Here is a 26,363-nt window from a genome sequence, read left to right on the forward strand (position 1 = left end):
CAACCACCTTTGGAAAAAGAGCTTCAAGTCTTAACTTCTCCATTTTTCATTTATTCACTAGTCAACAAACATTGATGACTAGAAATGTTTACTAGGGCCTAAGAACATTAAAGGGTATAAGATACGATTACTGCCCTCGTGGAGTTCACAAATAACTCATATATAAACTTGTTAAGTGTTTCAATCCCTGAGGCACCATGGAGACAAAGAGGACAGTGTGACTATAAAGCACCCGGAAATCAGCTGCCAGAGAGATAGGAGAAAAACCAAGAGAATGTATTTTATAAAAGGGGGCAGTAGATAGCAGTGTCAAATCCTGCCAAGAAGCTAAGGGAGTTAAAAGTGGATGTTGGATTTACTGATAAAGTCAGTAACTGGTCAGAGAGGTTTCTGTGAGGGTGAAATTCAGGTTCAAATTTGACTTTGAAAGATAAAACAGAGAGTTTTGCAGGATTAGAGATGTGTTTGGTTGGTTTTTAACAGGAAAGATTAAAGTTTGTTTAACTCTTCTTAAGGGAAAAAGCCTAAGAAGAAAAATTGGAGGTACAGGGCAGAATGGAGACGGCTGATGGGGCAAAATCCTCAAGAAAGTGAAAAAGAATGAGATCAAGAACACTGAAGGATTGATTTTAAACTGGAAGACAGACACACAGTTTTGAGGGCACGAGCCCGCTGTGTCCCTTTGCCTAGCAAAGCAATAAAGCTCTTCTTTCCTACTTCACCCAAATAAATAAATAAATAAACTAGGAGACGATTCTCTCTTGAACAGAAGAGAAGAAAGGAAGGGAGGGTGGATATTGGGCAAACCAAAGCTTGTGTTTAGGTCTGGTGGCATGGAGGTCCGTTTTCTCTGTTGAAATAAGATGCAAAGTCACCTGATCAGAATGAGAGGGTTGGTGTCAAGGTTGGAGGTTTGAGGAGACTAGGGAAATAGAATAGCTTCCAGTTTAAAACAGAAGAAAAAGGAGAGCGAACCTCTGACTAGCACCTCATATTTCAATTAAATTGGAGGTCATTCATTTAGCACTGCACTAACCTGCAAGGTAGTTAGTACCACAGAAGGGCAAGGGAGGGGAGGTTTGCGTCACGTTATGGACCTGAGAATCCAAAATGAGTAGAAAGGAAGGAAGGAGAGGAAGAAGGGAGTAAATTAAAAAAAAGAAATTAGCAGTTCAAGCCTGAAAGTCTGAGGACGTCTGGATGAACACAACGAAAAGCTGTCGGTGGGCGAGATTTCATGAACTTAATTTCAGAACTGTCATGCTTTGGCGATGGCAAGGTATTATCTCCAAAAGACAGTTTCTCGGTCATTACGAAGCCAGGCGGTCTGGCCTATCGACAGGCACTGGCAACCAAGACCGGTCTTCCGTTCGCCTAAAAGCAGAGGCTCCGCGCGTGCGCAGTATGCGCGCGAGCTCATCGCGCCTGCGCACAAAACGTCGCCGCTGCCGCCTTTCCCGTCCCGCTCTCCAACCGCGCGGGGGTGAGTGGGATTCCGCGACGCCCTCCGCTGTGAGGCGTTGGCGATCTCTCAGCACCCCGAGCTCAGCTGACTCGTCCTCCTTCGGCCAGAAACCCTCCTCCTGGGCCCGCGCGGGAGGAGCGGGGCTTCTGAGCGGAGCGGCGAGTCCGCCGGCCCCGGTCTCTTTCCCTGGCGGCGGCGGCGGCGGCTTCTTCCGTAGGACAATATGTTCAAGAGAATGGCCGAATTTGGGCCTGACTCCGGCGGGAGAGTGAAGGTCAGTGCCCGGCCCGCGCCTCCCCTCCGGGAGTGGCTTTCTCGCCCCGGCTCCTCCTGACGCGGCCTGGGGAGGGCCTGCCTGTTTCCTCCGTGCCTTCTCGCCTCGGGCTGGAGCCGCGGTTTCCAGGCGGACGGCGAGTCAAAGCCCCAGAGGGAGAATCATCATTTCATTTGGCCCCAACTTCATGTGTCACCGCCTCCCTTCCATCCCAGACAAAAAACAAGCATAATCGGTGGTGCCTGGGGGAGAGCTGGACATTGTTGCCGAGGAAAAAGCCACTTGCGGCGCTGGCAGATCCTGGCTTGCTGCTCCTCTGCCAACCCAGGTCACCTGTAAAAAGGCGGTGGGGAGGGCGGTACCCACCTATTGTGAGGATAATAACAGTAGCAGATACCGTGCGAAGTAAGCACAGTGGGTGGACGCTTTACCCGATTCTCTGATTCAGCCCCTACAAAGGCAGTATCACCCCCAGTATTTACAGCTAGAAAAGTTCAGAAGACTTCCCCAAGTTCATGGTGTTCCTAAAGTCCCAAGGCTACAGCCAAGATACTAATCAAGGCATGCAAAGAATATAACACTGCTTGGCACATAGGGAACATTCAGTACACGGTAGCTTCTTAGTTTTTAATTAAAGTGATCATAGAGCCTAACGTAATGTATGACACTGTGACACATTTCCCTCCCACTTTACTACATCCCCTGGCACCTTAATTTTTTATGAGACGACCAACTGGTTCCTGATATAACACCTATTTTTACCCCTTCTGATTTTTATTTACCGCAGAAAGGAAAATTTTTTATAAAAGAAATCACCCACTTTTGCACCAATCTTGTTGATCTAGGTTTGTTTTTTTTGAGTCCTTCTCTATGTCATATTGTTTTCACATAATTTTATACTGAATATACAATTGTCATACACAGTGCTTTGAAAGTTTCAAAAGCTACTGAAATTTAATGGAAGGGGAAACTGATGCCAGGTAAAATTCATAGTACCATAAGGTTCATAAACATACGTTTTCCCCCACTTTTGGGCGAGGTTTTGGAATGATAAGAAAGTACTACTGAACAAAGGGTTACAACACTAGCTTTTGGAGAAGAACTTACAGAACTCTCTCTACTTGTAGTCATGTTAGGTTCTAAAAGTCTTTTAAGTCCAAAATCACTTGAAATTAGGCCTGTAGTTCTCAAATGCTTTTCCACCGAAAATGGGTCCGAGTTAGTCATGTAAAACTTTAAAATTAGGGACTTATTTCTTCTGCGTGCTGATTGTTATGTGGTCTTGTAAGCATCTTTTCCCAATTTAGATAAATTTGATCCAGGTAGAAAGTCTTTTGGCAGATGAACCCGCTTTCCATCATTGAGGAACTCCCCAAGTTACTAGCAACATTGTAGCAGTACAGGATCTATTATCCCTCACCATGTCAGTGCTCCTTGTACTTATTCACTCGGGCCTTGAATGTGAGGCCCCATCTTTGGGTGCCACAAAAGGGCACTTGCTGTGATTTTTTTTTTTTTTTTTTAAGTTTGTGTACAAACCACTTGCCTTCTTCTGAACTAACTTTAGGCTAATAGGTATTGGTTTTATTTGTGAATTATCTAGTCACAATGGAAAGTTTTTCCATTTGCTCACTGCTTTTCCTCATTTCTTATTAATTGTTGATTACATTGGCACAGCACTTTTCACATGTGATATATCTTGCTCTTTGACCTTCAGATACAGTCTTACTATTGAACAATTGGTCTCAAATTCATGTGCAACATTCAGCAATTTTCTTCACTTGGAATTTTTTCTATCTCCTTTCCATCATAATCTGCCTTTACACTTAACCGGATGTGATGAGAAATATGTATGTACATTTCAGAACTGAACACAAATATAGCGCACATGCCATCAGTCCAGGGTTTACCGAGCTTGAGTCATCCAAGTGCCTCTTTGCCATTATCTGAATCGAAATGTAGTGTTTAACATTTTTGTTTAAATCAATTTTTTAAAGTCCCTTCCTAAGCATTACTATTTTTGAAATTGTGGGTTTGAATTGCTAGTTATAATTATGGTTTTTCTAATACAGATTAAACACAAGTAATAAAATGAAGATGTTTGCCCTTATTCTACCTAAAATCCCCTTCCAAACTGTCTTTAATTTTTGTACTGTGCTTTGGAGAACCCTGGTGTAAGCTGATAAGGACATCACCATAAGGTGATGGTTAAGTTGGTGAGCGTTATTCCAGACTGCTCTTTAAAGTTTGTAAATAGAGCTTTTTCTGTTTCTTTAAAAAAAAAAAAGAGAGAGAAAGAAAAAAGGAACTCTCAAAGTACTCCACATGATTTAAATACACGTTTTCAAAATGGGAACATTGTAATTAATGTGATGTTTAGTTATTTGTGGTATTATGAAATGAGACTAATTGTCTGGAAATGATTTGTTGAGGGAAATCCATGTTTTAAGCAAACTCTAGGTTGTTAGACTGCCTGCCGTTTCTTAAAACAAGCTTTTAGAGTTCTAATTCTGTTTATTTGGGTAATAATACAATGTGTTGTTTTTTTAAAAATAAATTTATTTATTTTCGTCTGCGTTGGGTCTTCGTTGCTGCGCGCGGGCTTTCTCTAGTTGCGGCGAGTAGGGGCTACTCTTCGTCGTGGTGCGCAGGCTTCTCATTGCGGTGGCTTCTCTTGTTGAAGAGCACGGGCTCTAGGTGTGGGGGCTTCAGTAGTTGTGGCACGCGGGCTCTAGAGCGCAGGCCCAGTAGTTGTGGCACACGGGCTTAGTTGCTCCACGGCCTTTGGGATCTTCCCGGACCAGGGCTCGAACGCGTGTCCCCTGCATTGGCAGGCGGATTCTTAACCACTGAACCACCAGGGAAGCCCAATACAATGTTAACTGGTGTTGAAATTGTTTTCTTGTAGGGGGTTACAATCGTTAAACCAATAGTTTACGGTAATGTTGCTCGATATTTTGGAAAGAAAAGAGAAGAGGATGGGCACACCCATCAGTGGACAGTATACGTAAAACCATATAGAAATGAGGTAGGTAATTGTTTTTCCTAAAACTTTTTGAAGCTATAGTTTTTTTTGCTCAAATTGTAATATTGTATAGTAACTGATAATAAAATTGGCCCATTGTAGAAATGTTACCAAAAAAGTTGAAAGAATAAAGTAAGAGCTGTCATCTTTCTATAATTGTTAGTAGAATCAACTTTCCAAAAATGTTTTCTAATTAAAATTAAGTTACAGTAAAAAGAACTATGCTATATGCACAGTACGTCTTCCAATCACCACACCTTAAGGTAGCCTAGTATATAATCAGGTATTTCAGGAATAGTAAATTTAAGTGATAATTTGGTAATCAGACCATCAGAAAAGATGAAAGACAAACTGCTACATAATCTAGCTGCTGGTAATTTGGTTTTGCTACTGAATCTCTGCCTGGAATGCAGTAAGTACATAGTGGGTATTCAACAGATACTTACTGAATGAATAAACTATTCCTCTATTTAAAACCCTTCATTCTGTATTTCAAATATCATTGTTCCAATATAGTGGAAGCAAGAAGGCAGGTGAGAATTTATGTTATCATTGTAATCATTCATCACCTTTTAGAAACATCTGAAAAAGCAGTTAGAGATGTAACGAAGAGTTGTTACTTCTGAAAAGATGAAAATGGTGCCAAATAGCCCAAGGGTAGATTCACAGCTTGATGATGATAAAGGTAGTCTGCTTCAAACACTTTGAATTATATTTTACCACATGTAAGAGACTAGAATTTTGGACGTACTTTTACTTTATCAAGGGGTCACATTTTTAAAATAAATTTAATAATTATTCAAAATAACTTTATAGTGTCAATTTTAAGGGTGGGAATGCTGACTTATCATTCAGAATTACTTCCAATGCTGAATACTCTTTCTTCCCATGTACCCCACAGTATGTTCAGTCACATTTAATAAATTAAAGGATGATAAATTTAGAGGTAAATCGAAAGAAGGGCAATATGCCACACATTAAACTGCCATGTAGGACAGTTTACAGTAACTGAACTCAGTGCAGCTGTAGCCACAATTTAAAGGTGACCACTTGAATGTAGAGCTCTTGAGGTGAAATCAGACATCTACAGGACATCAAGTAGTGATGCAACCCAAAGTTATCTTAATTTCAAGGACAAAGAATAAGGCAGTTGACTTTTGAGTTCTATTTATCTTTTCTTCATATATTCCACCAAAAGACTGAGTTAATACATGTTGAAACCAATTAAGCTTGATAATGTTGTTTTTTCTTCAGCATTTATACTATTCTCTATTAAATAAAGTTAAAAGACGAAGGAAAAAAAAAACCTTCAAAGTCCACACAAAAACTTGTATATGAATGTTTGTAGTGACATTATTCATAATAGCCCAAATGTCTCTAAACTGATGAATGGATAAATAAAATGTAGTGTATCCATATAGTGGAATATTATTAAGGAATAAAATAAAGTATTGATACATGCTACTAACACATGGAAGAAATTAGGAAACATGGCAAGTGAAAGAAGTGAGACACAAAAGCCACATACTGTATAATTCCATTTTTATAAAATGTCCATAATAGGCAAATCCATAGACATAGAACCTAGATTAGTGGTTGACAGCGGGTGGGAGGAAGAATGGGTATGAGGTTTCCTTTTGTGTGATAAAATGTTCTCAAATTGATTGTGGTGATAGTTGTACAATTCTGTGAATATATTAAAAACCATTGAATGGTGAACTTTAAATGGGTGATTTGTGTAGTATGTGAATATCTCAATAGAGCTGTTAAAAACAAACAAACAAGCAAACAAAATACCTTCAGTGACTACCTGTTGCCCTCGTCATAAAGCTATCATGTTTAGAAGGCCTGCCATGACCTTTCCCTATCCTATCTCTGCAGCCTTATCCCTTGTCTGTGTTTGCCTCATTTCTTTATATGCTACATTTTACCAATACTAAATTACTCTCAGTTTCCCAAAGGAACACTCTTAAACCTCTTCCTTTCTTCCCACCCACTCCATTCTTATTGTTCCCTTAGGTCTTAGTTCAAGTGTATTTTCTTTAGATCTACTTTCTTGATCTCCAAAGACTAAAATAGCTGCCTTTCCTATGGATTTGTACCTAATGTCCTCATAACACATGACCTAATATGCACACAACAGATTACAGATTACAGCCTTGAAATGCTGGTTTTCTTGTCTGCCCCCCACTTTACAGTGAGACCCTGAGGACGAGATTCTGTTATTTATCATTATAGCATCTACCAATATTGGTAGTCACTCATATTTGTAGAAAAAATGAATGAAAGTATTCCCAAAATAGTCTTCAAAGATGCTTATGAAAATCTGCCTCAGAAAAAATGTTCACAAAATAATGTTAAGTGATGAATGCAGATAGTAATATATTATTATAGTAGGATCCCAGTTAAAAAAATATGTAGATAATAAGCACATAAAAATTCCTGAAAGCAAATAGAAAGATTAATGAACATTACTGTTGAGTGCGACTTACTCTGTTTTGCATTTTCCTGTTTTTCTATAATGAATTATTTTTGAAAAGGCCTCCTTCACTAGTAGAATCCCTTTTGTGTGCCAGAACTAATGAATATGCTTTTGTGCTTCAAAATATAATTAAGGAAAGGAAGAGTTTTATATCCAACAGTTTTAGGTTGCTTAGCTTAGTTGACATTTGTATAATATAATTTTGTTTTTTGAAGTTGATTAGTTCTTAGATTTGCTTTGGTGTATATGTTTATTTCTGTAGAAAATATTGGAAATGTACTGTTGTTTTATGGAAAAATCAAAATTGATTTTGAGTATTGTCTACAGAGATATATAAAAATAGGAACGCAAAACAATGAATTAGGGACATATATATTTCTATATATTATGAATTTTGAAAGAATTCAGCACAGGCTTCCTTTGTTAAAATAAAAAACAAACCTCCAGGGTATAATTCATGTTTCTTAGAAAATTGGTTTCCATAAAATTTAAGGGGAAGTGTATTTTATAAAATTGGCACAGGTGCTCTGTGTATTTCCTTCCTAATTGTTATGTGTAGATGGCAGAACTAATTAATTAATTCCTCTGTATTTTAGGATATGTCAGCATATGTGAAGAAAATCCAATTTAAATTACATGAAAGCTATGGCAATCCTTTAAGAGGTACAATAGTTTTTTAAAATTCATAATATTATAAATTTTAAAAGAGCTAGGAAACTGTATCAGTAATTTACAATTTATAATTGTTTTATTTTTTTCTTTCTTTTAGTTGTTACTAAGCCTCCATATGAAATTACTGAAACAGGTTGGGGTGAATTCGAAATAATCATCAAAATATTTTTCATTGATCCTAATGAAAGACCTGTGAGTAATGTTAATCTCTGCAAATATAAAATGGATTTTTTAGTAATTGTGAAAATTTTACAATATTCAATAGCTTGTTATATGTTGACATTTTCATTCAGGTATACTTTATGTAAGCTTATGGCTTGGTGTATCTTGCTATGAGTTAAGGTTTTTCATTTTTAAGTGAAGTGCCTTTCAAAACTCTTTTGTTTTTCAAGTATAAAAAGAAGAGATAGAATGTGAACAGTTATTTGAAAGGAATCATGGAAATTACATGATTACTACAGCAAAAAAATTTAAAATTCATTAGTACCGTTTGGTTATTAGTAACAAACAAGTGGAATCCATATGCTCTCTGAAATGGGAGTGTCCGGTTTTTTATAGTTAAAAGCCCTAGAAAGTCTTTTTACATTTTCAAACTGTCATCAGTACTAGCAGCTTTATCTTATACCTGGATCCTTATTTATAAACACTGACTTTTTCATTATTTGATCTCTTCAGATTGTTGCTTGATAATGTAAAAAGTCTCTCAGAGCTTTCACTTTGACCTCTCAGCAACTTTGTGATGTTGGTGAGATCCTTGTTTTAAAGATGAGCTTATTAAGGCTCAGAGATGAAGTCATGTGCTCAAAAACACAGTTAATTGTGGTGGAGCTAGTTTTTGAATCCAGGTATTTGCATTCAGACCTCACACTCCTTCCTTTACTCTTGCTTTTGACTAAAACCACTAAGCCTGTTTTATTTTTAAACCTAAAGGGTCACAACTCAGGCTCTCTCATTGCACATTTGTGTGGCTGGTGTTTAACTCCAGTTTCAGGGCTTTAATGTTCATCACCATTAATTTTCATCTTGATAGATTCAGCTCGCTTCTTTAGCACCAAACATTGACACTTTAATTATCAGATTACATTTGTAAAACGATGTGCTTTAAAGGATTTGGATGTCACCTGGGCCAGTGATACAGAGAATTAGTTCCTAAGTAGTTGCATTAGAAATGCCTGAGGTGTTTTTTATAAGTTCAGACTTTTAGGCCCCATTCCATGGAGCGTGATTCACAGGTTTGGAGAGGGGCCAGCACCCCAGGTAATTTTGATGCACAGTAATATTTAGGACCCATTGAGGTAGACCATACTCTTCCTACATAGAAGTTCCTTTAGGCAGTCCAGTATAGCAAGAAGAGAATATTGACTTCCGTTATTAAGTGAAACATCCTATTCAGGTTTGGGGTAGTTCTAGTTTTAAGAAAGCTCTACTTTATGTTAAGCTTCCTTGAACTTTTTACTGATAACTATTCATACTTTAGTTTTCTTTTCTCCTGAAGAACCATCTATAGCTCATTTAAATATCTTCCATGTGATAAGGTTTCCAGGTCTCCTACCATTCTTGTCTTTCTGGGATACTCTCACAGACATTATATTCTGTTTGACAAGAAATTATTAAATATCCATATTTGCAAGATGTTGCCCAAGGGGTGGGATACAAAGATGAGACACTACACTTATCCTTAACCAAAGTAGTCTGTTAGGGAGAATAGAGCACAGAATAGGCAGATGTTGAGAGAGAGGAAGAAGTTGGTCATGTTACTAGAGCAGAGGTTCTTGTTAACTTTGTAAGATTGCTTTGAATTCATTTTTTTTGAGAATGTGCTGCCTTACCTGTCTGCCTCCTCATCTGTCTCCCCCTTCTCTCCTCCCTACCCTGCCCTCAATTGGAAAATACATCTCTGAAAGAAATCATTATATAAGGTAACCTCATTATGAGACAGCTCTCAAAGTCTACTCTTGGGAAAGTAGAGTAATATGATCTTTTGCCTTTCTGGAGTGATTCCTTTATTGAATAGGTTTCCATATAGATCTACATAGGCCTGAGTTTTATCCCCTCCAAATTACTGTAGTGTTCTTTTAGTATAATGAAACCATTATAGTTTTTGAATAGTCGGCTCTTACAGAAAATAAGTCATATGAGGTTTATTTAAAATATAAAAGAAAGATATGGGTAACTTGTGATTTACTTCTGTTATCCAGTAACCTGTTACACATCAAACCACTGTAAAAGGAATGGGTGTTTCTAAAAGCAAAATGCTATTATTGGGGTTTTATTCCTAGAAATATCTCTGGCAAGTATAGGCATTTTCATTGCTCTAGGAATCTTCAAACACCACTGAAAATTAGAGACATCTGTCCTGAAATTATTCATTGCCTTTATCTGCATGAATGCCTCTCCAGGTCTGAATAATAAATTTGGGAATGGAAGGCTTTATGATGTAGTTTTTAATACTTCTTAAATTATAAAAGACATGCATATAGTTTTTTAAAAAGATTTAAAAAATAAAAAGTACAAGTCTCCTGTGTTAGTTTCCTAGGGCTGCCATAAGAAAGTATCTCAAACTGAGTGGCTAAAAACAACAGAAATTTATTCTTCCAGTTCTGGAGACTAGAAGTCCCAAATCAAGGTGTTGGCCATGCTCTCTCCAAAGCCTCTAGGCGAGAATCTTTTCATGCCTCCTCTAGTTCCTGGTGGCCCCAGGCGTTCCTTGGCTTGTGGCAGCATAACTCCAGTCTCTGCCTCCATTTTCACATGGCCTTCTCTCCCTCCCTGTCTCTGTGTCACTTCTCTTTTTATGAGGACATCAGTCATATTGGATTAGGGTCCCCCCCAATGACTTCATCTTAACTTGATTACATCTGCAAAAGGCTCTAATTTCCAAATAAGGTTACATTTACATGTTCTGAGGTTTAGTACTTCAACATATCTTTTGGGGGATACAGTTCAACCCGTAACATCTTCTCTCCCCCATCTCTGACCCCTTCCTCAGGAAAACCACAATTACTGTTTTCAGTTCCTCTAGAAATTATTCCCATTCATCTCGTGTATTTAAATCCCTAAGGTTGGATTTTTCAATTTTAGATAGTGCCTGTCAGCTCCTAGTGATGACAGCTGATCCTTTTTCTTCATCTTTCTTGGTTTCTTTTTTCATTTTGCTGCAGGACTTTCTTCAGAAAGGATGCATGAGAAGTAAAATTTCAGAGCCAATGCTCTCTGAAAATATCTTTATTTTTGTTTACCTCTCACTTGATTGGGTGAAGAATTCTAGGTCCCACAGGAGGTGCGCTCTCTCGTCTGTGAGTGGGGGGAGAGGAGGGAAGGTTGGCCAGCCTAGCCGCCCCACAGCCTTCTTGATTTCTGTACCTGCCAGCATTGCGCTCGCAGTCTCTCTGGGGCTCCACTGGGGGCAGCGGCTCCCACCTCTGATGCAGTTTTCTTCTTTAAGATTTTAGGTTATGGATTTCCCTGTTATGGTTTATCCATCTGTGTAGTCTCATCTGCTTTCTGTCTGTTCCAGAAATTTGTCAAATTATCTGCTTTAAATATGACATATGATCCATACTCCTTATGATGATTTTAGCTAACTTTTTGGAAAATTCTTTGAGGCCTCTGAATTGGTTTCTATACCTTCAACATGAACTCTGATGTTTTACCAGCTAGGTTTTGTTTTGCTCAAATAATCACACATTGTGCTGCAAAGCTTTTCCTTTGATGTCTTATTGTATCTGTTTTTAAATATTTTGAAGACATATTGCTCTTGCCGAAGTGAATTATCACTGACTAACTTTGTGTTTGTTTATTATGCTACTTATGTATTAATCTTATTATTACACTAAAGAAATTAACTTGTCCTCGCTGAACATTTTAGTACTGATCATTCCTTTGGAAAATATGAAATCTTTTTTCGCCATAGTAAGTTTGTAAACTTTAACTGTCACAGTTAATCAGATTTCACCTGTGTAAGTAAAAGAATTCATCTTAGTGACTTACCAGTTTAATTTCCATAGCTGTATCTTGTGTTATTTTTATATATAGTCACTCTCTAGAGATGCTTTGTAACTAATGTTTGCTTACCCTCTTCAAAACATAGGTAATACCTAATAGGAAAATAAAAGTACACACAGAATTTGGGTGACCTGCCACAGTAAGTTGTAGTTGAAACAAGATCCTGAATTTGATATGTTTACTAATTCAGTCTCTAAATCAGTTACAGAAATGATGATGTCTCATGATGATGATAATAACCATTGCACAGATACCATGTCTGTTTTTATTTCACAGGTAACCCTGTATCACTTATTAAAGCTATTTCAATCAGACACCAATGCAATGCTGGGAAAAAAGACAGTGGTTTCAGAGTTCTATGATGAAATGGTAAGAAGATTTTATAATGAGAGTTTTTAAAGCATTTTAAATTGTAGATTTTGCAGTTATTGGGCTTTTTTTCATTCTCTTCCATTAGATATTTCAAGACCCAACAGCAATGATGCAACAGTTATTAACAACATCTCGTCAGCTTACCTTAGGAGCCTATAAGCATGAAACAGAATGTAAGTGCCATGAGTTCATAATTAATCCTGAGAAATAATGTATTCTGTAATGGTGAAAGGATTGTATGATTAGCGACTATTAAATTTTTTTCCTTAGTAGATACAGGTAAAATTTTTAGGAGTTACACAATATATGTATTACTAAAGAACAGGTAAGAAGGATGTTTTAAATAGTTCTCAAAGTAGGCCTACTTTCAAAAAGGTAAAAGACAGCCTCTGACACACTCTGAAATACTGTTTGTCTTTATTCACTAATTACATTTAAGCATAGCTTTTCATTAGTCTTGCTTAACCTGTCCCTCAATCATTTTCTGTTTACTAGTCTTTGCTAACAAAATCGATGTGAAGAACCTTGGCAGAACATAATTATACTTGAGTGTACTGTGAACTAGTTTCTCCCTCTCTCTCTTTTTAACTTGTCACCTGACATAGTTTTATATTTATGCTGGGGTGGTGAAGACCAGAATGCCTTATTGATAGTCAGTCATGCTATCTTTTCCCTTTAGCTTACGAGGCCTCAGAATCCCCTACACATCGTTTCATGCAGCTATTGCCAACCATTTGCAGTTGTCATTCAAGATGAAATCTACTTACCAACCCTGTGTTGACATTTATGTCACCATTTATTCGGTTTTTCCTTTGATCTTTCATTTATTTGCTTACAGTATATATTGAGCAACAGTAAGATGCCAGGCATTGTTCAGAGGATAGAGCAGACAAAAGCCCTGCCCTCATGGAGCTTACATACTAGTGGAAAGAAGACAAATATTAAATAAACAGAACAATGAAGTGTGAAGTAGTGATTGGATGGCATGAAGAAAACTAAAGCCGGGGCGGGGGAGCACTTTTGGTGGGAGGAGATGGATAAGAGTTTTAAATATCAGGTCAGAGAATGCTTCCTGAAATGGTGGCATTGGAGCAAATACCAAAAGGAGTGGGGAAATGAGCCATGCAGCTACATGAGAGACGAATGTTACGTGTAGAGTGGCAGCAAGGGCAGGAACCCTGAGGTAAGAGCATGCCTGGCATATCCGAGGAACAGCAAGAAGGCCAGTGTGCCTGGAGTAGAGTGAACAAGGGGACAAGGAGTGGGACATGAGGCCAAAGAAGTTATTATGGGACCAGCTCATATAGGGACTTTAGGTTATTAAACTGAAGGAGATGGGAAGTCTTTTGTGGGTTTTGAGCAGAAGAGTGACAGTATAAGACTAATATTTTAAAAAGATCAATCACCCTGGTTGCTGTGTTGAGAGTAGACTGTAAAGCAGAAAGGGTAGAAGCAGAATAGTTAGGAGGCTATTCCAGTAATCCAGATATAGAATTGTGGGTAGTACCAGAGTGATAGCAATGGAGGTGGTGAGAAGGGGTCAGGTTCTAGTTTGAAGATAGGTACAGTAGGATTTGCTGATGGCTTGATAATAAGATGTGAAAGAAGGAGATGAACAAAGAATGACTGTTAAGGTTTGGGGCCTGAGGAAACAAACAAACAAAAATTGTTGTTGCTTTTCATAGAGATGGGAAGTCTGGGAGGGGCAGCTTTGAGGGGAAAGATTAGGAGTACAGTTTTGGACATGACGGATGTGGGATGCCTGTAAGACATCTAAGTGGAGATATTGAGAGGGAATTGTACTCAAAGTCTGGTATTCAAGGAGAGGTCTAGGCTGAAGATACAAATGTGGAAGTTAATATACACATGGATTTATAAATTGTGAGGCCAAATGGTATCATCACAAGAGTAAGTGAAGATAGAAAAGAGGTTCAAGGGTTGAGCCCTGGGCACTCCAACATTTAGAGATTAAGGAGATGACCAGCAAAGGAATTAGGAAAGAACAGTGAGTGTGGAGGGAGAAAAACTAGGTGCACATATCCTAGAGCCAGGTGAAGAAAGTGTATCAGGAAATAGTCATTAGCTGTGTTCAGTACCTCTGATAGGTCAAGTAAGATCAGAGCCAAGAAATTGGCTATAGCAAGGTGGAGGTCCTTGGTGACCTTAATAGGAACAGTTGAAGGAGAATAGTAAGGACAGAAGATCAGTTGAAGTGGTTCAAGAGAGAATGAGATGAGGGAGTTCCCTGGCGGTCCAGTGGTTAGGACTTGGCACTTTCACTGCCATGGTCTGGGTTCAATCCACTATTTTCTCAACAGTGTCAAATCCATAAGGAAGAAAAAGATAATTCTGTAAATGGTATTGACACAATTGATAACTTTTGAGAAGAAAACTTAATTTAGATCATTGCTTTATACCACTTATCAAAACAAATTCCAGTTTAATTAATGATAGTTAACTGTTTTTTTAAAGTCAGTTAAGCTGTTTAAAAAATTAGAGAAATGACTCTCCTGGCTAGTGAAGACTTTCTAAATTTGAGGTGTTAGAAGAAATCACATTGAAAGAAAGGCAAACTTGATTTTGCAAAAAAATATTTAACTTATGCATTTCAAAAGGGCAAAAAAGAAAGATAAATTTGTAGAAAATATGACAAAGGATTAATATCTTTAAAATCCTAAAATAAATAAAATAGAATAAAATTTTAAACTTCAGTTGACAAATGGACAAAAGACATGGACAGGTGAAAGAGGAGATGACTAGTAAATAAAAAGGGAAAATATTTGACCCTGCTAGTAATTTTTAAAATGCAAACCAAATAATAATGGGTGGTTATATTTGTATCAAATAAGCAAAAGGAATTTTTGATAGTTGTACCTATTAAGGTTGTGGTGAACCCTGTGTTCTATGAATTGTTTGTGTGGGTAGGCCTTTTAGGAAAGCAACTTGGGAATATTAATCAAAGGTCTAAAAAAGATAGGTATACTTTTACCAGTATGAGAGCATTGTATTCAATATTTGGTAATAATATCAGTTAGCTTTGAGTGCTTACTGTTTGTACTCTTGTAAATCTGTACATGTATAAACTCATTTACATGTACAATAACTTTATTAGGTAATCCATTTAGAAGAGGAAACTGAGGCACAGGGAGAATAAGAAACTTGCCCAAGTTAACATGAGTTAGTGGTAGAGCCAGGACTTTATCCTAAGCAGTCCTCGGAACTTAGGCTCTAAAAACATAGTAATATTTTTAGATAGAGTAATAGCCAGGATAGAGGTTGCTCATTATAAAATTTAAAACACATTAAAAGTATAAAGATGTTTATACTGGTAAACCTATGGAAATTTACTTAAGTACTAATGATCTAGCTTTTAATAGAAATTGCTTCTACAAGGAATAATTAAAATAATAGTGAATGCTTGAAGAGAGTTTACATGTACTAGATAAGTGCTTTGCATTTCTTAATTTATTGAATACCCTTAACAACCCTAGGAGGAAGGTACTACTGTTAGCCCCATTTTCTAGGTAAGACCCTAGAGCATAGAGAGATTTGATATCTTGCCCCAAATCACTCAGCAAAGCCAGGATTTAAACTGAGACAAGAGTGTGTGCTCTTAACCAATAAACTGTTCTGTCTCTTTGTAAAAAAGCCTTACAGGGACTTCCCTGGTGGCACAGTGGTTAGGACTCTGTGCTCCCAATGCAGGGGGCCCAGGTTCGATCCCTGGTCAGGGAACTAGATCCCACATGCATGTCTCAACTAAGAGTTCGCATGCCACAGCAGAGGAGCCAGCCTGCCACAACTAAGACCCAGCGCAACCAAATAAATAAATATTTAAAAAAAAAAAAAAGAGGCTTACAGTCTATTTTTCTAACCAGTAAGTTACATTGGCTTTGCAAAAATATTAATTCTTCTTTGGATTGACTTACTCTAAATTGAGGCTTTATTTGGAAATTTAAAGCAGAAATTTTATCTATATTTATATATACATACACACACACACACACACACACACACACACACACACACACACACACACACACACACACACACACACACACACATACACAAACACAAAGCTTAAATGTATGTATAAGCATTTAATATATTGGAAGCAGAAAACCAGAACAGGCTAAAAGAAGTTTTTAAATGTTTTCCCCTATCATCTCATTGATAATTAACCCAGTTCTTTCAATATATGGTACCCTTTGCAGTCTCATGATTTATCAAAAAATAAAGTATAGTGACTAAATCAGACCACAAAAATCTGTATCTACAGTGCATGCTGTCCTCTGACAATGAGTTAAATCAGGTCTTCCTGACTAGATTTTAAACTACCTGTTACAGTCATATAGGACTCCTTGTTGTTTCCCAAATCTTTCTGTACTCTTTCCAAGGCCCACTATGTCCACTTCATCTACCTAATTCCTTTCTCATTCTTTTTTTTTTTTTTTTTTTTTTTTTTTTTTTCTTACTGCGTTGGGCTTTCTCTAGCTGCAGAGAGCAGGGGCTAGTCTTCATTGCAGTGCGTGAGCTTCTCATTGTGGTGGCTTCTCTTGTTGCGGAGCATGGGCTCTAGGTGCCTGGGCCTCAGTAATTGTGGCACATGGGCCCAGCTGCTCCGCGGTATGTGGGATCTTCCCGGACCAGGGCTCGAACCCGTGTCCCCTGCATTGGCAGGCGGATTCTTAACCGCTGCACCACCAGGGAAGCCCTCTTTCTCATTCTTTAAAACTCAATTCAGATTTTACTACTGCCAAGCAGCCTTCTTTTGATATACACACACACCCTTTCCCCTTGGTATGTCATAGTGCCCTATGATTACCTCATGACACTGTAATGCATTTTTCTTTCTTGTCTATCTCCTACTTCTGTATCCCACCATCTCACAATGTGCCTTTCACTCCATATATGTTTTATAATTGATATGGAGAGAGAGGGGGAGAGCAAGGGGATAAAAATTTCTGCGTAGTAAAAAAGCATTGTCAACAAAGTCTAAACACAGACAAGCCATGAAAAAATATTGTACTCAAATCACAAATGACTAGTTTCTTTAATGTATAAAGAGCTCCTGCACATCATTTAAAAAGGCTGATAACCAGTAACTAAACAGCTTCTGCAGAGCAAAGGAAACCATCAACAAAATGAAAAGGCAACCTACTGAATGGGAGAAAATATTTGCAAATCATGTATCTGATAAGGGGTTAATATCCAAAATATATAAAGAACTCATACAACTCAATGGCCAAAAAACGCATACAATTTAATTTAAATTGGGCAGAAGAACTGAGTAGATACTTTTCCAAAGAAGACATGCAGATGGCCAACAGGTATACGAAAAGATGTTCAATATCCCTAATCATCAGGGAACTGCAAATCAAAACCACAATGAGATATCACTTCATGTCTGTTAGAATGGCTACTATCAAAAAGACAAGAAATAACAAGTGTTGGCAAGGATGTGGAGAAAAGGAAGCCCTTGTGCAATGTTGATTGGTTCAGCCACTATGGAAAACAGTATGTAGTGTCCTCAGAAAAATAAAAGTAGAGCTACCATATGATCCAGCAATTCCACTTCTGGATACGTATCTGAACCAAACAAAAACACTAACTTGCAAAGATATATGCAACTCCATGTTCATTACAGCATTATTTACAATAGCCAAGATAGGTAAACAACATAAGTGTCCATCAACAGGTGACTGGATAAAGAAGAGGTGTTTTATATATATGTGTGTGTGTGTGTGTGTGTGTACACACATATATACACACACACACACACACAGATGCATACACACACACATGCATATATACACAATGGAATATTACTTAGCCATAAAGAAGAAATCTTGCTGTTTGCGAGAACATGGATGGACCTTGAGGGCATTATTCTAAGTGAAATAAATCAGAGAAAGACAAATACAGTATGGTCTCACTTATATGTAGAATCTTAAAAAAAAAAAAGCTCACATACAGAGAATAGATTGGTGGTTGCCAGAGGCGGTAGGTGAGGGGTGGGCAACAAGGTACAAACTTCTACTTATAAAGTAAGTCCTGGGGATGTAATTTATAGCCTGGTGACTGTAGTTAATAATACTGTATTGCATATTTGAAAGTTACTAAGAGAGTAGATCTTAAAATTTCTCATCACAAGCAAAAAATCTGTAACTATATGTGGTGATAGATGTTAACTTCAGACTTACTGTGATGAGTAAGTAATTGTAAGTAATTGTAATACTTGCAATTGTAATACTTGCTATATATACAAGTATTGAATCATTATGTTGTACACCTGAAACTAGTATATGTCAATTATACCTCAATTTTTTAAAAGAGTGGTGGGGAGAGCCAATAACCTAAAAGAAAAATGAGCAAAGGAAAAGCAGACAATCCATAAAAAGCAGACAATCCATAAAAAGAAAGGGAGGAATGTCCCCTAAACATATTAAAAGATTGTCTGCCTCAGAAGTAATAGAAATGTAAATTAAAACTATTCTGAAATACCATTTTTAATCTTTCAGATTAACTAAGACCAAAAAGTTGATGCAGTAGGGAAATAGACGTACAATGCTAGTGAGATTATAAATTAAGAGGACCTCTAAGAGTCACTTGGCATTCTTCCAGATTTACAAGATCAAATGTCCTTCAATTACTGTTTACTGGAATTTAGCCCACAAGTATACCAAAGTGATTACACGCAGCATACACGTTATAGCATTGTAATAGAGAAAACTGGAAATACTCCAAATGTACATCAGAGGGGACAGATGAATGAATTATGTATGTCCATTCAATGAGGTCCTCTGCAGCCTTTGAAAGAATGAGACAGCCCTGTGATATGGAATGAGCTTTCAGATGTAGTAATGTTAAGTGAAAGAGCAGGGTGCTGAGCAGTGTGGATAGTGTGACACCACTTGTGTTGGGGGTGAGGAGAAGTCACACTTAGGTGTATGCTCGTCTCTGAACCAATTATTTCTGGAAAGATACCAAGGAAACCTAACAGTGATTATCTCTGGGAAGATCGCTGGTTGGTGGGGGGCAGGGGTAAAAGGAGGCTTTTTTTGTTTTTGTTTTTATTGGAGTATAGTTGACTTACAATGTTGTTTTAGTTTCAGGTGTACAGCAAAGTAAATCAGTCATACACATATAAAAAGGAGACATTTTTTCCATTGTCTACACTTTTCAGCCTTTTAATTTTGTATCATGTGTATGTACTACCTGTCTTCAAAAATAATTTTTAAAATAAAAGCAATGAAAAATTACAAAGAAAAATATGGATTGTTTTGGCAATATAAAAGTTTACCTGTGTTACAAAATATATCACAAAAAGAAAGGACCAGCAGTGAGGAAAATAAGGACACATTGTGTGCTTTGTTTTTGTTTTTTTATAAATTTATTTATTTTATTTATTTATCTTTGACTGCATTGAGTCTTTGTCACTACGCGCGGACTTTCTCTAGTTGTGGCGAGCGGGGGCTACTCTTCGTTGCAGTGCTTGGGCTTCTTATTGCGGTGGCTTCTCTTGTTGCGGAGCACGGGCTCTAGGTGCGTGGGCTTCAGTAGTTGTGGCGCACGGGCTTAGTTGCTCCGGGGCATGTGGGATCTTCCTGGACCAGGGCTCAAACCCATGTTCCCTGCCTTGGCAGGTGGATTCTTAACCACTGCGCCACCAGGGAAGTCCCACATTGCGTGTTTTTAATGCGCTAGATGCTTTAGGTATATTACTTAATCCTCATAAATCCTCCGAGAAATACGAAGTTTTAATTGTATCATATAGAAAGAAAAGACGAAGGGAGACTTAGAGATATCAGCATTCAGCTATTAAGGGGCCAAGGGTGTATCTGAACTCAAGTCTTTCTGATTTCAATGGTTTTGGTTTTTTTTCTTCACCAAACCACACTGCTTCCAATTAGTGATCCTTTTACGTTAACAAAAGTACAGCTGTGCCTCAACAGGCATCAGCAGCAATTACCTAAAATGTCCACAAGGTGGAAATGTTGGATGATAGTAGTCATTTTTCTCTGTAAAACTTGATGCTACACTATCCAAGTGGAATAGTTAAATGGATATAATCTATTTTGCAGTAATAATATTTTTCTTTTGTAATTTGTTATGTAGCCAGCTAGAATGTTTTAAATATTCAGTAATAATAATAATAGTAGTTAATATGGCTTTTTATGTGCCAGACAGTATTCTTTTTAAATTTTTTAAACAAATAATATTATGAGGTGTTTGCTATTATAATCTTCATTTTAGCAATGAGGAATAGAGCATAGAGATAATAAATAGCTTATTCAGAGTGGCACACCTAGTAAATGATAGAGCTGGAATTCAAACTTAGACACTTATTGATATCTTTTTGAAAAAAGATACAGGTTTGTTTTACCAGTGTGATTATGTAAGTTTTACCTGTACATAAATTTAAGAGTACTGTTTTTAGTAAACTCTTATTAGCTGGATGTCGCTTGGACTATATGCTCCCTCATTTCCAAATCAAATTAGGAAATTAGACATAATTAGGAAATTAGACATAATTTAAGACATTATGTCTTAAAATGTTAACTGTGAATTAAAATATTAGTGGTCAGAATTTCATTCTTAGTGGTAGAAAACATCTTAGATCCTCTTTGGAGAGTTCAGACTTTCTTACCCATCCCCCTGTGTCTAAAGTTACATATTTTAAGTTGTCCGCATTTCATCATGAAAACATTGGCCTAAGGAAATGCCACATTTATTGCTCTATGAAATATCTTGTATATGTGAGAAAAATGAAATAAATCAGTAAAAGTGTATGTTTTCTTTAGTTGCAGAACTTGAAGTGAAAACCAGAGAAAAATTAGAAGCTGCAAAAAAAAAAACAAGCTTTGAAATTGCAGAGCTTAAAGAGAGATTAAAAGCAAGTCGTGAAACTATAAATTGTTTAAAAAATGAAATCAGGAAACTCGAAGAAGATGATCAGACAAAAGAAATATAAACAGTTCTGAAGAGAACTCGATAGTAAGTGAAACTAAAAATAAGGTGGAGTTTAAAGGAGAGATGGACTACAAATGCTGCGATGTTTCTTAGAGGAACTGGACATATAGTTGTCAGCCATAGATTTCTCAGCAATGGGGTCAAAGTATTTGTATTTTACAAGCAATCTTTAATGTAGAATATATGTGTATAATGCTGTATAGGCATTTTATCAACCCATTTCGGGGTAGTCCTGTGATATTAAGCACAATTTTAAAACATTTTTATTGCATTGTATGTATAGCTTATCCTTTTGACAGACATCAAAATTTCATTATAAAGTATAACTTGTATGAATTTTGTACTTCCCTAGTAGTTAGAATTCGTGGTAAAATTAATGTGTGTATTTAATTTCTTAAGTTCTTACCGGCCCCCATCCCAACTCTTTTGTATCTGATGTGCCCAGTGCCCAATAAGCACTCAATAAATGCAGTTTACAGATGCTGTTTCTGCCTCTTGATGTGTTTCTTCGCCTTGAAGCAATTCGAACTCTCTCATTACAATGAATGTATCTCCATAGTATTGTGACCATGCATCTCTTATTTGCAGTCACTGTAGCATACAGAAGCTCTCTGACAGCCAAGATCATATCTTAAGTATTGTTCTGCCTAACTCCCACAGTGTCATTAGTTTTCACATAGAACAATATTCAGTCCTTCATGCATGTTCCAAAGACATATAGTAGGGGACCCCAACCCCCCGGGGCCACAGACCGGTATCGGTTTGTGGCTATTAAGAACAGGGCCACACAGCAGGAGGTGAGTGGCAGGCTGGCGAGCGAGCAAAGCTTCATCTGTATTTACAGCCGCTCTCCATCACTCACATTACCACCTGAGCTCCACCTCCTGTCAGATCAGAGGTGGCATTAGATTCTCATAGGAGTGGGTACCCTACTGTGAACTGCACACGCGAGGGATCTAGGTTGTGCACGCCTTATGAGAATCTAATGCCTGATGATCTGAGGTGGAGCTGAGGCAGCCCCATCTCCCCTAGATGGGACCATCTAGTTGCAGGAAAACAAGCTCAGGGCTCCCACTGATTCTGCATAATGGTGAGTTGTATAATTATTTCATTATATGTTACAATGTAATAATAATAGAAATAAAGTGCACAATAAATGTAATGCACTTGAATCATCCCCGAACCATCCCCACCCCATCCCCAGTCCGTGGAAAAACTGTCTTCCGTGAAAGCGGTCCCTGGTGCCAAAAATGTTGGGGAATGCTGACATATAGGATGCAGCTGTGCATCAATTTCACATACTACCCCTAATTTCTCTACCTTCTCTTCAGGCTGTCCTGTTCAGATCCACATGGTGAGTTCTCTATTTTTGACTCATCTAATTTGAACATCAGTGGTACTTAATTTTTAAGGCCATGTTGGCTGACCCATCTTGGCAACCTAGGAGCAACAATAAGTAGGAAAGTATTTGGGGAAACATGTAATATTAACATGTTACAAAGCTCCTAAAAATGGAAACCACGCATATGCCTAATGCAGATTCTATACCTTCTACAGAGTGATAACTAGCCACTCTAGTACTTTAAGATACTTTTAATCTATCTGTCCTGGTGGATTGGTTAATTTTTACTTTGTTGCTTTATTTTCTAGGTTGTGACATTTATAAGCATTATGGAGGTTGGACAAAGCTGTGGTTTGAGATTTCTGCCAGGGGTTCTCTGGGGGGTTGGAGATGGCACTTCTAATTGTGCTAGGCATCATTCAGCTCTCCCCTACCTCTTACCCCAATGCCCACAGTATAGGGTAGGGCTTGGGGATAGATCAGAAAAAAGAATGGGGGAAAAGTCCCATTCTCCTGGGTTCGCCAAAAGGTTCATTTGTTTTCTTCCATAAGATGGCTCTAGTAGCACTTACTTGTCTTTGACTTCATTTGAAATAATTTTGTTAGATTGTATGTGACAGCTGTCATATCAGCATACATTTAAAAGACATCAAAATTGGTGAATTTTTGTGTAGCCATTTTAATGTTGAAGATGGAAGGAAAAAAAGCAACATTTTCAGCATATTATGCTCTATTATTTCAAGAAAGGTAGAAACACAGGGACTTCCCTGGCGGTGCAGTGGTTAAGAATCCGCCTGGCAATGCAGGAGACACGGGTTCGAGCCCTGGTCCAGGAAGATCCCACATGCCGTGGAGCAACTAAGCTTGTGTGCCACAACTACTGAGCCTGCTCTCCAGAGCCCACGAGCCACAACTACTGAGGCCGCGTGCCACAACTACTGAAGCCCGCGCACCTAGAGCCCGTGCTCCGCAACAAGAGAAGCCACCGCAATGAGAAGCTCGTGCACCACAACGAAGAGTAACCCCCGCTCGCTGCAACTAGAGAAAGCCTGCGTGCAGCAACAAAGACCCAATGCAGCCATAAATAAATAAATTTATTTTTAAAAAACCAAATATGCAAGATATGTACAAGGATGTTTACTGCACTATTGTTTACATATCAAAAAATTGGAAACAAGGTTAATGCCCATCAATAGGAGCTGCATAAATTATGCTATGATATAGTGATATGATGGACTCCTCTGTAGTTGTCAAAGTGGATAAAGCACATCTGTATGCTCTGACATGAAAAAATACCTGGATTATACTGGTTGGTGAGCAAGAAAAAGGCACTTTGCAAAATAGTGTTCATGATTCCGTTTTTTGTAAATAATATTACATTAGTGTATACAGAGAAAGCATGACTTGGAGGAATTTTCACCCATCTTAACAATAGGAAAAGGAATTATAGGGACTGTCTGTATCTATATAATGTGTGTGAATGTTAGAATTTTTTACAGTAATCGTGCATTTCATTTGCATTAAAGAGAATTTTTAAATAGTTTAAAACTTAAAAGGAAAAACTGATGTCTTTTGATTATCAGAACACTGCCTCCGATGAACCAGATCATTATGAAGTGTCACGTGACAGTTCAGAGAAATGAAATGTGACCTGTGAATGATGTGAGAAGCTGATGGGCCAGGACTTCTTCTGGAATTTTATTGGAGGCACTTATGGGTAAGATCCTTGCTCTTCAGTGCATCATCCAGTGAACTGGGATCATAATCCTGTTGTAAAAATAGGTGGTGAAAGGTGTGGGGTTTATCTGACTTCTGTCCCAATCTGGACTCTCTGATCTGGATTTTTAATTACTTTTAGTTATTTTTAATTAAAACAATGTGTAATTAATTAACCAACTAGATTACAGTAGCCTGTGTAATATGCCCCATGACATCCGCAACTCTGGGTAGCTGCCCCCACCCCAATCTGCTTACTTTCTCACTTTCACTGGCTACCCACCCTAGCTTACCTGCTCTCTGTCCCTTACCAGGCTTCATTGCTCTTCAGTAATTCCTATCTACCCTTAGTGAATTCCTCATCAATGCTGTTTGAAAATTCCCAGTCCACTGAATCACCACTCCCCTTATTCACTAATTAATAGAGTCGTAAAACTGAAAGGCAGCTTAGAGAACATCTAGTTCACTTCCCTCATTTGATGAGGGAGTAAAGTCTTGCAGATATTAAATGACTTGCAAAGTCACACTGTCCTTTGGGGCCAGCGGTAGAATTTGAACTCAGCTTTCTCTGACTGAGCAGTCATGGTATATCATCGTACGGCTCCACCAAGGCTTAGAGAAGAGTGCGTGAATTGGCAGGTTACTTGGGGGAAAGCTTTCCAAGGAAAAAGGAATCTGTAAGTTGCAGTGTGCTGTTATTGATAACAGTCAAATCTCTATCATCAAAATTTTGGTTTATTCTCCTTCCAGTTTATCTGGTCAAATCATGATCTCAATGAGAATTGTCACCCCTACTTGGTTTCATTACATGCATGAATTGAAACCGCAAGTCTATTTACTTTTATTATGCACATCAGCAGATGACCTCAGTTCTCATGTCATTGAAATCACAGATGCCATTCAAATTGACCCTGTAAACTTCTAGCTGTACAAAGTTTCTCTTTGTTCTCACCAAATCCTGCTTTCTTTCATCTCCCTAATGTTCTTCTCATCTGTAGTTTTGGTTTCAATTTATATGATGTATTACTGCAAATTTATAATTAGGGTAAAATCACATTACTTTCCTGAGCCTCAGTTTGCTTCAGTGAATATGAGTATACTACCCACCTCCTGCAATTCTGTTTAAGGTAAGTGAAATAGTACATGTAAAAGCACTTTGAATGGTGGGAATAAAGAAGATAATAATGCTAGTAGCTGCTCATAAAAATCCTCAACAAAATACTAACAAACTGAATCCAGCCACATATAGAAAGGATTAAGTCATCTCATCACCAAGTGGGATTTAGTCCATAAATACAAGGTAAGCTCAACATATCAAAATCTGTGTAATACAGTTATGGGCTGAATGGTGTTCACTCAAAGTTCATATGTTAAACTAACTAACCCCCAGTACTTCAGAATGTGACTGTATTTGGAGATAAGGCCTTTGAAGGGGGTAATTAAATTAAAATGAGGTCATTAGGACGGGTCCTAATCCAATATGACTGGGTTCTTGTAAAAGAGATGAGGAAGACCATGTGAAGACACAGGGAGAAGATGGCCATCTGCAAACCAAGGAGAGAGGCCTCAGAAGAAACCAATCCTGCCAACACCTTGATCTCAGATTTCTAGCCTCCAGAATTATGAGAAAAATTTCTGTTGTTTAAGCCACTCAGTCCATGGTACTTTGTTATGGTAGCCCTAGCAGACTAATACATATACCATATTAATAGAATAAAAGACAAAAGCCACACGTGATCATCTCAATAGATGCAGAAGCATTTGACAAAATACAATACCTTCTTAGGATAAAAACTTTCAACAAACTAGGGATATAAGGAAACTTCCTCACCCTGATAAAGGGCATTTATGAAAAACCCACAGTTAACATCATACATGATTGTGAAAGACTGGATGCTTTCCCCCTAAGATCAGAAACAAAACAAGGATGTTTGCTTTCACCACATCTGTTCATTGAGTTACTAGAGATTCTAGCCAAGGCAATTAGGCAAGAAGAAGAAAAAGCATCTAGATCAGAAAGGAAGAGGTAAAAATACC

The 26,363-nt window shown here is 37.8% G+C and overlaps 1 protein-coding gene across 3 annotated transcripts; it reads left to right on the forward strand.

The window, feature by feature from the left end:
- The first annotated feature begins 1,412 nt into the window (after positions 1-1,412).
- YEATS4 (YEATS domain containing 4) lies at positions 1,413-24,872 on the forward strand. Of its 3 annotated transcripts, XM_007113535.4 has the most exons (8): positions 1,454-1,739; positions 4,648-4,767; positions 7,843-7,909; positions 8,016-8,110; positions 12,200-12,292; positions 12,381-12,468; positions 21,100-21,292; positions 24,194-24,872. In XM_007113535.4, exons 1-7 carry the CDS (start codon positions 1,689-1,691, stop codon positions 21,267-21,269), a joined length of 684 nt encoding a protein of 227 aa, XP_007113597.1. In that variant the 5' UTR covers positions 1,454-1,688; the 3' UTR covers positions 21,270-21,292; positions 24,194-24,872. The 3 variants fall into 3 exon arrangements, with proteins under 3 accessions (XP_007113596.1, XP_007113597.1, XP_028346167.1); XM_007113534.2 differs by lacking the exon at positions 24,194-24,872 and having other exon boundaries at positions 1,413-1,739; positions 21,100-21,752; XM_028490366.2 differs by lacking the exons at positions 21,100-21,292; positions 24,194-24,872 and adding an exon at positions 12,975-13,161.
- The last annotated feature ends 1,491 nt before the right edge of the window (positions 24,873-26,363 follow it).

The sequence above is a fragment of the Physeter macrocephalus genome, chromosome 6 (assembly GCF_002837175.3).
Source record: "Physeter macrocephalus isolate SW-GA chromosome 6, ASM283717v5, whole genome shotgun sequence".
Lineage (NCBI taxonomy): Eukaryota > Metazoa > Chordata > Mammalia > Artiodactyla > Physeteridae > Physeter > Physeter macrocephalus.

Bases quoted from the DNA above. Each gene is read 5' to 3' on its own strand.
- YEATS4 (XM_007113534.2), top strand. From the start codon at position 1,689: ATGTTCAAGAGAATGGCCGAATTTGGGCCTGACTCCGGCGGGAGAGTG. The intron at 1,740-4,647 runs GTCAGTGCCCGG...GTTTTCTTGTAG, and splicing joins ACTCCGGCGGGAGAGTGAAG to GGGGTTACAATCGTTAAACC. The intron at 4,768-7,842 runs GTAGGTAATTGT...TCTGTATTTTAG, and splicing joins TAAAACCATATAGAAATGAG to GATATGTCAGCATATGTGAA.